This window comes from Anopheles nili, chromosome 2, assembly GCF_943737925.1.
Source record: "Anopheles nili chromosome 2, idAnoNiliSN_F5_01, whole genome shotgun sequence".
NCBI lineage: Eukaryota > Metazoa > Arthropoda > Insecta > Diptera > Culicidae > Anopheles > Anopheles nili.
The window spans coordinates 26,554,810-26,569,371 of NC_071291.1; the positions used below are offsets into that span (position 1 = coordinate 26,554,810).

Sequence of the window (14,562 nt, forward strand, 5' to 3'; positions counted from 1 at the left end):
AAACTAAATCTGTAACCTTTTCCTCCCCTCCGAAGATCATAATGGAGCGGAAAATAGAGCATAAGTAGCATAACGCATATCAGTGTTACTCTGCCAGTTCAAGGACGACTCGGAGGCTTATCGAGAATTCGACGTCAAAGGCTGCCGCTGCTCCGTTCTTTCCACCCCATTTCACATCTGCAACCGGCATGCATCGAAAGCAATCGGTGTAAAGCAATAGAAACAAAAAGCAGCGTACGGTACACGATTGCGTGAGTTTATTTTCCGATTCTGATATTGTACGACAGTACTAGTGGTAGTGGTAGTTGTAGTAGTAGCGATAATACAAACCGAATAATATGATGATGCCACTGGATGTGGATGATGGTGCGGGAGGAACGGGGACACCACGCATCGCAAAAAACCTCCAAAGCGTTCCCGTTCCCCCCGTTCCCCGGTGGTCGTTGCATTCGCCAAGATCCTGCTCCTTGTTCTTCTTCTCCTTGTTCTTCGTCACCAATCGCCCATCACGTGAGGATCGTGTCGTCCAGCTCCTCCTCCTTACCGACCGCTTGGAGGGCCACCTTACGCAGGACCTTACTGACAACCTCGTTAAGTGAATCACGTGCACCCGGTTCAAGCAGCGTGACACAGCGTTGGTGGAAGTCCTCACCGTCACGCAACCGGAGCACGTGCACAAGGGCCGCCTCGGAGTTGGACCGCACGTAACCGTTCTTTTCCTTCGTTCCGTTGACCAGCATGGGAATGGCGAGCTTGAGATACTCGGGTGCAATCCTCTCGGGTGGGACAACCCGCGCCAGATAGGTGCAAGTTTTTGCGAGCAGCTGTTTCACCTCGTTGCTGCTGTGATTCATCGACTTAACGAACGGTGCAATTACGGTGGTGGACAGCTTCGCTCCGGCATCTGTCATGCCGTACTGGAGCAGGTAACAACCTGCCCGTACGCCGTTCAACGCGACCGGGATCTTATCCGACACGAGCGCCCCGTTGATCACCTTGCAGATCTTGGGCTCGTACCGGGTGGTCACGATGGCGCTCGGGAACTCCTTAAGTGCCACGAAAAGCGCGGTTGTGCGACCATGCCGTAATGTGGCGTCATCACCGTAGTCCTCGTTCAGCATGTGGTTCGTCAGTGCGTCGTCGAGCTGTTCCGGTGTTAGCCAACGACACAACGCCCCGAAACATCCGGCTGCCGCTGTTCGGCTGACATCCTCCGAATGATCCAGCATACCGGCCAGTGTGGTGTAGATCTGTTTACGCAGCGGTTCCGTCATCTTATCACCGGCTGGAGTCACGATACCTCGCAACGCCTGCAGCATGGTCTCACGCACAGCCGATTCGTCCGTGTTCTTGATGCCGTTGTGCATCTCCACAAACAGCGGATCGGGCCGCGTGTGGATGACAATCAACTCAGCAAGAGCGTGGCCTGCCTTAATGCGCACCGTGCGACTGGGATCGTGCAGTGCCTTCAAGAAGGTGGTCTGCAGTTGAGGCAAGAACTGCTTCAGCATGATGCCCACCTTGTGCAGCAGGATCGCAAGCGTCTCTAGTACGGCCGCCTTCACACCGGCGTTGAAACGATCGCCAAGGATGCGAATCAGTGGTCCGGTGATGTGAACCACCGACGGTTGCAGCGAGGTTGGAGATGTCAGCTTGATCACCTCACCGAGTCCTTGGGAAGCGTTTTCCTTCTCCTCGGGCAACCCGTTCAGGATGGCCTCACGGAACACGGGCAGTAGTGGGGTTATGCCCTTTGGCAGACAGAAGCCCGGCAGTTCGCCACCCTTCGGAAGATCGCTGCTGGCGAACTTGACCGCCTGTCGGACGTCCGTGACGTGTGCGATCTGTTGTGCCGAGTCGAGGGTTTTTGTGACGGCGTTCAGTGCATCCCAGGAGCGTTGCAGCACATCTCGGTCACCATCAGCCAGCAAACGCAGCAGTCCACGCAGTAGCTGCGGTACGTATTGTGAGTAATCACCAGGCGAGTGCGTGCAGAATGCGCACAGAAGTGTGGCAGCAGCACGGCGTGTTTCCGGTGTTTCCGATTTGGTCGATTCCATAACCGTGTCCATGATCGTACGGATTCCGACCTCATCACTCACCGAAAGGATAACGGCCTGGCAGTACTCAAGCTCTTGGACCTCCTCGGGTGTGCCTTGGGCAGCGGCCAGTGCCGCCAGCAGAGCCGGCAGGATCTTCGGGAGGTATTTTGTGAGAGCCTCGCCAGCCACCGACGCCAGGATGGAGAGTGCCTTCGTGTTGACAGGCGTGGCCGTAAGCTGCGGAATCAGATACGGCAGCACGACGCGCGATTTGATAGCCATCACCTGGCGCAAACCGTCGAGTGTCCATTCGGCTACGTCCGGATCTGGATCGGCAAGACTCTCCAACATCGAGGGTAGAATGTCCTCGAGCGCACGTGCGCCCACCGTCGTGTGCAGTGAATCGAACGTCTTGGCCGCGGCGTGGCGTACCTCGGGCAGAGGATCGGCCAACGCTTTGCGTACCGTCGGGACGAGGCTGTTGACGAACGTAAGAACCATGTCCCGCGAGGTCGAAGCCATGATTTCTGAGAGTCCAATGCACACGCCTTGACGCTGGTCAGCTTGGTCCGAGCTAAGACCACGCTCGAGAATCGGGATAATCTCGGGAAGGACACGCTCACCCAACTTGCGTACCAAGTCGCCAAGCGTGCGAGCCGCAACCTGGCGCTTGTCATAGCTCGTGCTGGCTAGACAACCGAGCAACAACGAGAAGAGAGTGGGCAAAATTTCACGCAATGTCCGGGGCGTGTTCGTGACAACCACCTTCCACACGTGGAGGGCCGCTTGTCGAACCATCAGTGACACGTCGCTACGGCCCATGTACAGACCGGCGAGCACGCGGTTACGCCGATCACCACCGAGACTGCGAATGATCGCTTTGTGGCTCTGTTCCGTACCGAAGTTGTCGTCTTCCGATGCCGTCTGCGTGGTCATCTTGCCCGAAACGCCCGAGATTTTGTACAAGAGATCACCCAGCAGCTGCACCGAGCTGTACCGGATGCGCCAGTTGTCGTCGAACAGACCCTTTTCGAGTTCCGGCAGCAACAGCGTGATTGCTGATTCGGCATACAAATTTACGATTCTCTGACCCGCCTTCAGTGCCGTGTCACGCACGTACTCGTTCTCGTCGGCGAGCGCCTTCAGGATGGGGTTGATGATCTGACCGATGTAGGGCGTGAAGTCGTTCGGGAACGCCGATGGCATGTAGATGAACATCATAATATAGCCGTCCTTCACGTGTGGTGCTATGTCCGTTCGCTCCGCCGTCGCAATGATCTCCGGCATCAGCTTGTGCAGCTTCTCCACGCCCAGCCCGCCGACGACCTCCGAGAGGCCCTGGGCTGCGCCGGACCGATCGACACTACTCGATTCGGACGTGAGCGTTTGCATCAACCATGGTAGTAGATCCTCGAAAGATGATTCGCCCATTCCACGCACCATGGCACCAAGGGCACGGGCTGACACGCCACGCACTTCCGGAACCGGATCGAGCAATGATGTCTTCAGACCCGGGATGATGTTCGGTAAGTATGGCGTTAGGTCCTTTTGATCGGTGAGAGAGTACATGTTGCCGATGATCTGTGCCGCCATCTTGCGCGTCTCCGTGGACCGGTCCATGAAGGCACGCTGAACCACGGGCATGATAAGCGCAAGCGAAGGTGCATCGATAAAGTGCACGAACTTCGTCTCAAGCAGTGACTGCAGACAGGCCGATGTCTTGCTCGATGGATCCTCGAGTGCCGTTAGCAGCACTGGGACGATGGCTTGGATTTCGGGGTTCTTGATAACGCTACCAATCACGCGGAGTGCGTTAGCTCCCGCTTCCTGCACCTTGATGTGTGAATCGCCCAACACCTCCATTAGTTTCGGTACGATGCTGGGTAGGCAGGAGGACAGCTGTTTCGGTGCGCAGAACGCCATCGAACCAAGCAGCTCCACTGAGGCCGTTTTTGTGCGCCATGAGTCCTCATCGAGGGCGTTCAACAGCGATGGCAGCACGAGTTTAACCCCGTGAGCCGACAGCTTTGCCATCACCGTCTTGGCACATTCGTCGGCCGCCTGGCGTACGTACACGGAGGAGTCGCCAAAGCACTGGAGCAAATGGGGTAGTACGTGCACGATATACGGCTCAAACAGGCGACCCAGCGTGCTGCACAACATTTCAAACGCAAACAGCGCCCCCTCGCGGGACTTGTAATTCTTTTTGTCTTGAATGTAATGCGTCAGCTTGGCCATAATATCTAGCTGTTTGAGCGACAGGATTCCGAGCCCCTTGACTACTCCGGCGATGCCGTATGCGGCACCACGTCGCACACCGTACTTCTCCGATTTGACCAGCTGTTGCAACAACTTCTTCACGATTTCCGCCTTGTCTTTGGCGGCCGGAATCAGATGGGGTATACAATTGGCGACCGCTTCCTGTACCTGCTGCGATGGCGTCTCCAAAGCCGCCAGCAGCCGATCGATGATCGGTTGGATGCGCTCGTCCTCACGATCAAGATGGCGCGCTAGCGAACCCATCAGAATAACCACTGCCTGGCGGATGTTATCGTACGCGCCCTTGCTTGGGGCCTTGTCGAGGAAGTACTCGAACGTAGGCAGTAGGTACGTGACGCTGTCTTTTCCGTGGTGCTCCACGATCGCAAGCGACGCTGCCAACATTTCCTTGTGGACGATCTCCTGGCGATCGCGCAAGCCAAACCGCACCATAAACTGGATCACGCTCTTGACGAGCTCGGGCGTAAGGAAGGGCGAGATACCACCGAGGGCGATTGCAACACCGCGTCTCGGGCCCCAAGGATCGATGGCCGGTTCGACCTCGCGATCGAACTGGTCTAGCTTGGCCGGAATCATTACCACCTTTTCGCGGTAGATCTCGAGCAGTTGCTCCACAACGCCCTCGATCGTGGACGAGTCCTCGACAAGGATGGATACCAGTGCGGAAGCGGCAGCTTTCTGGATGCACAGTTCGGGATGGATGATGTCCTTCATCAGCTCATCGGCCATCACGATCGGTAGGTCGTAGCCCCCGTCCAACCAGATGCCCGTTGCAAGCTGCTTTACATCCGGCGAGAGATCGTGCTTCGCAACCCACAAGCGACGCGTTAAGCGCAATCCAAGCTCGTAATCGTCCGCAATGGAAGGCAACACGTCGATCATGATGGCAAGGGCGCGCAGCGACACATCTCGCACCGCATCTAGGTCCTCTTGCAACGCAACCAGCAGAGCTTCGATTTCTTGCTGACCGGCACGGGCCGTGTATTCCCGTCCGGAACAGCTCTCAGCTACATCTAGCAGGGCGGCAACGGCTTGCGTCTGCACGCGGCCCCTATGCTGTTGGATCAGTCGTAACAGCAAGCGCAACATCTCCAATCTGGGCATATAAGCCGGATGGTACACGTCTCCAAGGTCCTTGCCATCGACCGTGTCGCCCTTCAGCTGCGCATGGTAGGCGATTATTTGCACGCCGTTGATCAGCAGGCTTTCATCTTTTTTCGCCTCAGGAAGCATGAGCGCACGTTTCAGAAACTCGAACGTATAGCTGAAAGCTGGCGCATCCAAGAGGTAGTGCTTGCTGGCATCCTCTTCCCGGTGCACGTTGTACATATCGATCGTTTCGTCGTACAGCGACACGAGAATGTCACTGGTCAGTTCCAGCATGTTTGTCGTGCACCAGCTCTCTTCTAGATCACAATGCGGCTTACTCATGCGGATCGTCGCGATCGCTATGTCCCGCCCGAGCTCTACGCGCTGCTCACCGAAGCAGATGTCTTTGAGGCGGAAGTACAGCTTCACCATAGCGGGCGCTGCCAGGGGCGATGAAAAAACGCGCAGGATCGAGGGTAGCAGTGCGGGGAAGAACAATGGCAACTGCTTCGGGGTACCCTTGGCGGCTCCTTCAATCTGCGATATCAGTTTCGTGATCGTGTCTTGTAGCGAACGCAGTCGATCTTTGATCGCATTCTCCTTTTCTCGTTGTTTGTCGATCACCTCTTTTTGCTTCGGTGTCAACTGTGGCGGTTTCCATTTGCCTTCCTTGCGCTGCTTCTCTTCCAGTTCGCGGCGAAGCTGCAACTCTTCCAGTTGTTCTTTATAACTGAAAAACAAACAATCCAATGACAACGATGCATAAATATCGAATATGCACGCGCCAAGCTGCAACTTATAAGGAGCGGAGGTATAATTTAACTGTTTCCCTTACCTGTATGCTTTGTTTTCTCGTTTCAAATGAGCAGTCTGAACCTGCTCATCGTTGTTTGGAATAACACTCTTATCATACAGTTCCCCGTCTGGTGTCAAATAAGTAAAGTACTCCTCATCAGTCACGTTCGACATACGCGAGTTGTTTAGCAGGTCGGTCACATTCTTTACCAACACGGACAGTATCACCTCTGGACTTATGCGAGACAGTGTCGCAAGGGTATTCTCAAACATGGTCGTTGCTTTATACCCGCTAAAGAACACTTCCTCGATTTGGGTCGTGTTGAGCGCGATAAATTGCTTCCCATTCAAGCCGTACCTCTCCAGAATACATTCCCACAGGTCTGGCTTGATTGAAGCAGCTGCCGGATGATGTGAGCAAAGGAGTGCACTAAGCGCCAGTGTTTGACCGTCTGGATTACCCACTCGCTCCACACCAGAAATGGTCCACACGACGTCGACGAGAGCTTGGCCTGGTGCAAAGCTGTCGTCATTCGGTTCTCCCTCGCACAGGATCTTGACGCTCTCTACATAGCGCGTAAGCTCGGAGAGCAAATCTTTCGCCAGCAGCACACCATCCGTACTGTTCACGATCTTGGCCATCAGTGGAAGACAGTACCGGCGAACCTTTGCCTGCGGGGACATTGCGCACACGATAGCCGCCCGGATCAGAGGCTCCAGTGAGCCTCCACCTTTAAGTTCGTTCCGGTGGTTTATCAACAGCTGCTCACAGATTACCATCACGTAGCACCGTGTTTCGGCGTTGGTCGTCGAGAGGAATCGCTCGCTCAGGAACGGTGACTTGTTCGCATCGAGCACGATGTTCCAGAAGTCTTTCAGATTCTCGGAAACGGTCGCATTCGTCAGCAGCAAAATGCAGGCCGCTCCTACTCCCTCCGAGACGACCGGTGTCTGCGTTGGGTTTTGCGCGGCACGTTCGACGATCTTCGACAGGGTTGCGGTAAAATCGCTACCGCTTGGCAGCTTGCCATCGTACAGACAGGACAGGAACCATTGCAGGTAGCTGGTCCGGATGGGTTGCGCTTTCGCGTCGAGACCTTTCTTGAAAAGTTGCACAATTTTTGACGGAATATCTCCACGATGGTTCACGGTCCAGAGTCCGAACATTTCCAGTGCATGGCAGACAACCTTCTCCTGGATTTCGGACTCGATCACTTTCGAAAAGTGTTCACAAGCGGCGGGCAGAATGGTTTGAATCTTCTGAGGAGCGATTTGGTTGTAGCTCAGATTACCGGCGCCCTACAAGGTGGAATGTTTAATGTTGCACAAGTTCGTATAGGTAACTAGTTTATTTGTGAATGCACGCTAATGGGGGCATACCTGCAAAAGGTTTATCCTGAGCTCAGCAACGGTAATCTTTCCTCCGGAACCGTTCAGAACGGCGAACACTTCCTTGAGCAAAGCTTCCACCGCATTGGGGGCACTGCATTTTAGCGCGACTTGCTTTAACGATTCAACTGCTTCCAGTCGGACAGTTTCTTCCTTCGAAGCTAGATTTTGCACCAGCGGTTTGCCCAAGTCCAACGCATAGTCACTTATATCGAGCTCGATTTCGTCAACTATTGCACCAACCGCACGAAGAATCACTTCCGCCGACCGTAGCATTGATCGCTGCAGCGCCGGAACGACGACCGTGCGGAGCTCATCATTCGATATAGCCTTCAGCAGGATGGAACAAGCGACGATGTCGCTCGCGTGTGGCTTCGTCTTGACCGTTATCAGTCCCTTTACTAGGTGATCCAAAAGCTTTGTCTTGTGCTGTTCCAGTAGTTCTACTTTATCATGTTTCAGCCGTAAATACCTAAGGATTGTGCAAAGCATCACGATCACGCCACTCGACGGTTCAAACGCCAGAAGTCTGTCGAAATACCGCGGGGCGAGTTCATCATTGCTCGAGTAGAAATCTTGCAGGAAACTGAACGATTTATCGGATATCTTTTGCACACCCGACGTTAACGACAGCTGGTACAGGCCCGCCTGGACCTCGAGTAGCTTTGGGAACTCCTTCTTCCCCACGGCCGTCTCGTGGTCCGCGTGGAGAGCAATCAGATTGGCCCATCCCAGTGCCAATACTGCCGCTTGGGCACCTTTTATCGGGGGTGACGAAGCCAGGTCCTTCGTGAGCAACGCTTTCAGTACGGCATTGAAGTGTTCATACGTGAGATCGGGATGCTGCTTTAACACCGCGACCAGCAATTCTTTCACGAGCGATTGCGATTCGGCATCTTTGTATTTGGTGAGTGTCGTGCCGATCACTTTGCATATTCCTCGCACGATAGTAGCGTTGATACCTGGGGACAGACGGGAAACATGGTCAAAACATGATTTCACAACCTGTCTCATACATCGAGCGAGAGAGATAATGCCAAGTTGAGGTTAGATTGACACGAATCACAGACGGTCTCGGACGATGCTCGTACCGGTCTTGTGATGTAAATAGCACACGTCACGGCACTAGGATTACCTGCGTTTGGCAAAACGGCGATCACATTCCGAATCAATTCTGGCCGTTCTTCGACTGGCACGTTCAGCACTCGGTTCGGCAAGTCTTTGAGGGCCTTAGCAAGCTGTAAAGAGCAAACATATAGTCGGCGAAGAAGTAGCGATGGAAAGATGAGTGAAAGATCCACATATAGGCGTTTGTGGATACGACGCTCTTGTCAGATAATTTCTGTGAACCGTTCAAGCTACTATTTACCTCTCCATCAGCCATTTTCACCCAATAATTTCGTAATTTTCAGTACGCCAATCCTCACGAAAATGCACCACGAGAGATGACAACTGGACAAGCGGTATAGTCCCTTTTTTTTGTCTTCGCCATATGCCAGATTTGTGTTTTTGACAGTCGGACAGACACCGCGCCTGACGCACGGTGTCAGAGGCGACTCGAGCGAAAATGTCTTAACTAGCGACAAGGCCACATCCATGATGGAGATTTCTTGTCGCAATATAAAAAAATCCGTCCAGAAATGATATTGTTTAGTATAAGGTGTTTATTCTGTTATAAATTCAAGCGCTTACATAATACAAGTGGCTTAAACCGTCACACTTAGCCTAAAAGTTAGCGATGCGCATCCAATCGGTTGTAGCAGAGCATCAGGCATGAAATAATGACCTCACTCTTCCTTCCACTGGGGCAAAGCTCATTGAATGGCATGGTGATCGCCGCCGGTCTGCTGCTGGTACACTTCAATCGTATCACCTTCCTCCATTTCCAGTGTCGTAGGTGTGTCATTTTCGTTGATCGGTTGGCCGTCAAAGCGGAATCGGACTACTTGCAACGAAAGCCCGGCTCGGTCGCAGTAGGCGTTCATCAGTTTGCGAAGCGGCGTGTGCTTCTTAATCTTGAATTGCACGACGGCGTTGTCTTGCCCAAGGACCTTGAGGTTGATATGCTCGGATTCCGAACCTTTCGGATCTTTCTTGTCGTCAGCCATTGCAGAAACTTTGGGTAATAGCACAGCAAAAACGCAATTTGCGATTCTAGAAAATTCACCGATAAACCGCGTCCGATGGCAAGCGAGTTCGAGAGGCTTTAATGCGCGTGTTTCCTCTTCTTTTTCGTTACAGTTGTCAAATCATGGCAATCGAGGGATGGGCGTTCGTATAATTCAATCCATACGAAAGATTACGTTAAAAATTAATTGATTTATGTTTATTGACGTACTTGTTTCTTTACACAGCACTGTTCAAAGGATTTACATGAAAAGTGGTGTTATTGCTTTTCCAAGTAAAATTTCAGGTATTCAATTATAATCATTATTTCAATTATAATTATAATAAGAAATTTGGGAAGTTAAATATATTTTGACCTATTTTATCAAAAAATCAAAGATGCATTCTATTTCAATTTAAAACTTGTTTTTAGAAATTTATTTGAAAATTTATCATGTAGAGGTACAGTTTTGTGTATTTTAGGAGCAGTTGCTTTTTTTTAGATAGGATTTATATGCTCTTTCGTTTCGGATTGGAACGTACACAAGTTTTAAATTATATACTCACCTTTGTCATGCTGTTAATAGTTGTCAGTAAATTCTGTCTTCTCATGACTGTCAAAAAAGTGCAAGTAAACAGCTAACCTAACGTTGCGGCAATTCGTTGTATTTTTGTACGGATTTGCTGTTACTCTTTAGGAAACACTAGTTAGTGTACAGTTTGTGCAGTTTGGATTACTTGCAGGTGGGAAATAAAGTAGAAATATGTCTATTCTTGCGTACAACGGAGGTTGCGTGGTAGCAATGAAGGGCAAGAACTGTGTGGCCATTGCCACCGATCACCGGTTCGGCGTACAGGCTCAGACGATCTCGACAGACTTTGAGAAAGTCTTCGAAATCAATCCACACATGTATCTGGGCCTGGTCGGCCTCCAGACGGATATTCTGACCGTCTACCAGCGGTTGCTATTCCGCAAGAACCTGTACGAAATTCGTGAAAACCGCCAGATGACGCCGGAGCGTTTCGCTGCGATGCTGTCCAACTTCCTGTACGAGAAGCGCTTTGGGCCGTACTTCATTGAGCCTGTGATCGCTGGGTTGGATCCGAAAACCTACGAGCCGTTCATCTGCAACATGGATCTAATTGGGTGCCCCAATCTGCCCAACGATTTCGTCGTGGCCGGAACCTGCGCTGAACAGCTGTACGGAATGTGCGAAACGCTGTGGAAACCGGAGCTGGAACCGGACAATCTCTTCGAGGTGATCTCACAGGCGCTAGTGAATGCCTTCGATCGCGATGCCATTTCCGGTTGGGGAGCGACGGTCTACATCATCGAGAAGGAGAAGATAACGGTTAAGAAGCTGAAAACACGCATGGACTAATCGGTACCAGAGGGGAAGGAGTGGCTCTTCGTTTGGGCTTTGCTTACTTGGTAACACTTTCCGTTTCGTTTAAGATTGAGCGTTTTTAATGCGATCAATAAAACAAAAAAAGGATCAAAAGGAATATTCAAACGTGTTTGTTATGACGACTTCTGGTTTAAAGAAAAAGGGTATTGATCTGGTAAGTATAGACGTTAAACATTTTCGGCTTTTTGGATCTGTTGCAAAAAAAAAATTAGCTAAAGGAGATCATCTGATCTGGCTTGGCGTATACGTTTTACATAAAGCGGTGGTTTATTTCTGTGATTTGGTTTGAATTTTCTTGTAGTTAGCAGTTCGCTACCATGCTGTGGTTATTTCAAGATGCATACCTCGAAAGGATCCATGACTCCGTTTCAGGAGGCCGTCCGAGAATTCCACACCTTTTTTTATTGATCGATTACTCGATAATTTTTGTTTCGTTATTACACATAACAAAAAATTGTACACCGCTTGAATCACTTAGTAAGACTTATAAAATCAAACAAGAGCCAAATCCGCACCGAATGACTAATTTAATTCGCTCAACAAAGACGTAAAATTAATAGCTAAAGACACATAAAAGCTCGTTTCATTACCGTTACGATCATGCCGGTCCAAAATCTGCCATGCTGTCTAAAAACCAATCTAATCAGTCTTGAGTTTGGCCTCGATTACAGCCTCTGCAGCCGGGAAGGTATCGAGCAGCATGACCAGCGTGCTATTCACATTATCGAAAACAAATTTTGAGAAACGAAAAACAAAATAAAACTGCCAATTGTTTGAGTTTTTTTATGGTGTGATTTTAATGTTGTCAATTGCGATGCAGTTGACGAGTTCTCTTCATTTGTCTCTCTCTCTCTCTCGCATTGGAAAATCCCGCAATCTATATTCCCCCACATCACAATGAGACAATGAGGTTTTTCCACACGATTTAACCAGACTTGGTTAGTTAGTGTACAGCTAAGTAAAATTAATTCTTCGTACCAATTTTCCTCTTCTACGACATTCAAAATGTGCTAGGTACATAACAAAATGATTAATCTCACATTTACTAAATCAGGTAAACCAATTAGCTGTACCGAATGAAGCTTTCAAATAAATATTACAGTGCTTTATTCCTTCTGTAGGCTGTCTCTCGTGGTGGTTACTTATCCTCGTGAAAGTCCTTCCATCAGGGTATCTTGTTAATTCTGTAATGGCGTAGGTTCCGTACCTGTTTGCTTACTTTCATAAATGTATATGTATGTTTGCGTGTATATATATATTTGGGTCTATATATAAATAAGCTTTTTCTCTTTTACAGGCAACCTACTTGTCTGGCTTAGTAAACCCAAATGTTGCTTCATGCCGTACTACCTAAATCATTCCCCGAAGCCATCCCTGCACGCTTCTTGCCCGGTTCTATTCCTAGTTTCTAACATCCTATTTCCCTTGCTTCGCACAGCACGGACAACAACGCCCCATAAACAGCTCAAAAGCACGGCAAAAAAAAGTTCCACTGATATTTTCTTTCCCGAAAAGCACGCGAGTATCATCAGGCGAATACGATTCCGCTTTCTCGCTCGCCTCGACAAAGAGTTGAATAAGCCACACGTTGTGTTCGCTTTCTTGTTGGCAAATTAATGATCATAGTAGCAATAGGATAGACCGTAGACGGGTTTACTCGAGTATAGTGGCTTCTTGGCCAAGTGTTTGCCGTTGCCTTTGAAGTAATATCGATTAATGGTAATCTCCCATACTCGCGAGAGCTGTACAGCTTTTGCAGGGTTCTTCAGGATCTGTATATTAGCGTTTACCGTTTGCCTAGCGTTAAGGGAGCTTACGGGGCGGTCTAGCTTAAAAGTGATCGCTGCAGTCTCCTCCTGTCGGTATCACCGTCTGTCTGTAAAAGGTAACTCCCGATTCGTTGCCCGTTGCTGTAAATTTGACGTTACAAATGTTGGAATTCGTATAGGCTTGTAAATTTTAACTATGCACCTCGTACGTAAACTCTCCACCAGCGTTCCCGCAAAATAGCTGTCCATTTGCTGCCCCGAATAGAGCGTGCATTAAAGACAATGCGCCTTAAGGATCCAATGAACATACTTGAGGTGAAATGATGAGTTTGAATCGATGGCCTTTTTTCTCTGCTCGAGTAGTACCTTTCATGACGCTATCGACTACGTTAGATGTCCGCTAGATGGCCAGTGTCCCTTGAGATTGCCTGATTTATCTGACCGTAAGTTTGAATGATGGTTTATTGATGTGTACTGTTGTATTGCGTGACTTGTGGTTGATTTATTTCCTCTCCATCATCGGACCGTGCTTATGAGTTAGTTTATTGTATTTGCCTGTTACTTCAATAGCCTGCGTTTTACACCTAGTAGTTCTAAATACGATAAAGTTCCACTATGGCGCGCGCTTTTGGCGGCTGAGTGGAATTGCAAAAATCGGTCTCATGTTCATATTGTCCTGTGGTTACAATACTTGCTGCAAATGGTTCCTATCGAGGAATCGCTATGTTTCCGCGATATATTCCTGTAATGTCTCGCTTTCCACTACTCGTAGGTAGATGAGCTGCGTAGATGTGGCCGTGAAAATATCGGGTTTTCCCCCCTAGGTACTGCATAAGTTGTGTGCTAAAGCGTGTGAATGGGGGAGTGCGCTAATGGTTGAATATGTTTCGTTCCACGTTGTTGGTTCACATGAGTAGCTAGTTGATTCTACAGGTTTCTGCATCTAGCGGCTGATGGGAGCCTACATTGCCTTTAATGGGTAGTGAATGAGTTCTTTTTTTTTCTAGTAATAGTATAAACGGTTCAAAATACGCATCATTCGGTTGCTCAATTTCTTTGGTGATTCAAATTGTTAATCTCTGTTTTGAAAGGGGCGCTAAAATATAGTCACATCCCACCGTTTCTTATCTCACGTGTTATATGGCGCCCTTTTTACGATGGACCTTCTGTTCGCGATGTTTTCCCATAGGCGAGCGGAGCAAGTACAGTGATATGATGAGATTCCATTTGTTCCATCGTGGTCAGTGTGGATATGCCTGTTCGGTGCAGTCTACAAAGGGTCGGATAATCGTTTGGAAAACGCGCTCTCCAAGAGGAAAGAGATGATAATGAGGGATACTGATGCTACTGATGTCGCGAGCACGTGGCAAGTCTCGGAAGCTGCATGCTCCCAGATTTCGCTCTCCATAGAAGAGCCCTGCGCGACGATAAAACTCCTCCGCAGATTGCGGTTGGAAACCACCCGTAGGGGAAAGCCTTAGATTGCGTACTATTCTATTGGTTATGTACACGCGCTACGTGAGCTAGCTATAAGCAATGCGTTAATTATTTTTTCTGAGAGTACGACGAGCATTTAGTAATGAATGGGGCTTTGTACAGAGCGCGAAATGATAGAAACCGAACACGAAACTCCGGCATGCATCCGGGTTCCGGGTTTTCGCGAACGAATTGTGCGACATGATG

At 49.8% G+C, this 14,562-nt stretch overlaps 3 protein-coding genes across 3 annotated transcripts; 1 reads left to right on the top strand and 2 right to left on the bottom strand.

The window, feature by feature from the left end:
* Positions 1–268: 268 nt before the first annotated feature.
* LOC128731126 (eIF-2-alpha kinase activator GCN1) lies at positions 269–8,979 on the bottom strand. Its single transcript, XM_053824223.1, has 5 exons — positions 8,965–8,979; positions 8,731–8,833; positions 7,587–8,557; positions 6,247–7,505; positions 269–6,141 (listed from the first exon to the last, which is right to left on the bottom strand). The coding sequence occupies exons 1-5, from the start codon at positions 8,977–8,979 to the stop codon at positions 507–509; spliced, it is 7,983 nt and encodes a 2,660-aa protein (XP_053680198.1). The 3' UTR covers positions 269–506.
* Positions 8,980–9,247: 268 nt separating this feature from the next.
* Positions 9,248–9,784, bottom strand: LOC128730817 (small ubiquitin-related modifier 3-like). Its single transcript, XM_053823896.1, has one exon. It carries the CDS (start codon positions 9,701–9,703, stop codon positions 9,410–9,412), a length of 294 nt encoding a protein of 97 aa, XP_053679871.1. The 5' UTR covers positions 9,704–9,784; the 3' UTR covers positions 9,248–9,409.
* Positions 9,785–10,306: 522 nt separating this feature from the next.
* Positions 10,307–11,197, top strand: LOC128731284 (proteasome subunit beta type-3). The gene has a single exon (XM_053824391.1). The coding sequence runs from the start codon at positions 10,466–10,468 to the stop codon at positions 11,081–11,083; it is 618 nt and encodes a 205-aa protein (XP_053680366.1). The 5' UTR covers positions 10,307–10,465; the 3' UTR covers positions 11,084–11,197.
* Positions 11,198–14,562: the final 3,365 nt, after the last annotated feature.

Coding starts and splice junctions, on each gene's coding strand:
- LOC128731126 (XM_053824223.1), bottom strand. Junction 8,558..8,730: donor CGCCGTTTTGCCAAACGCAG/GTAATCCTAGTG, acceptor GTCTGTCCCCAG/GTATCAACGCTACTATCGTG. Junction 6,142..6,246: donor CGAGAAAACAAAGCATACAG/GTAAGGGAAACA, acceptor TTTGTTTTTCAG/TTATAAAGAACAACTGGAAG.
- LOC128730817 (XM_053823896.1), bottom strand. CDS start 9,703: ATGGCTGACGACAAGAAAGATCCGAAAGGTTCGGAATCCGAGCATATC.
- LOC128731284 (XM_053824391.1), top strand. CDS start 10,466: ATGTCTATTCTTGCGTACAACGGAGGTTGCGTGGTAGCAATGAAGGGC.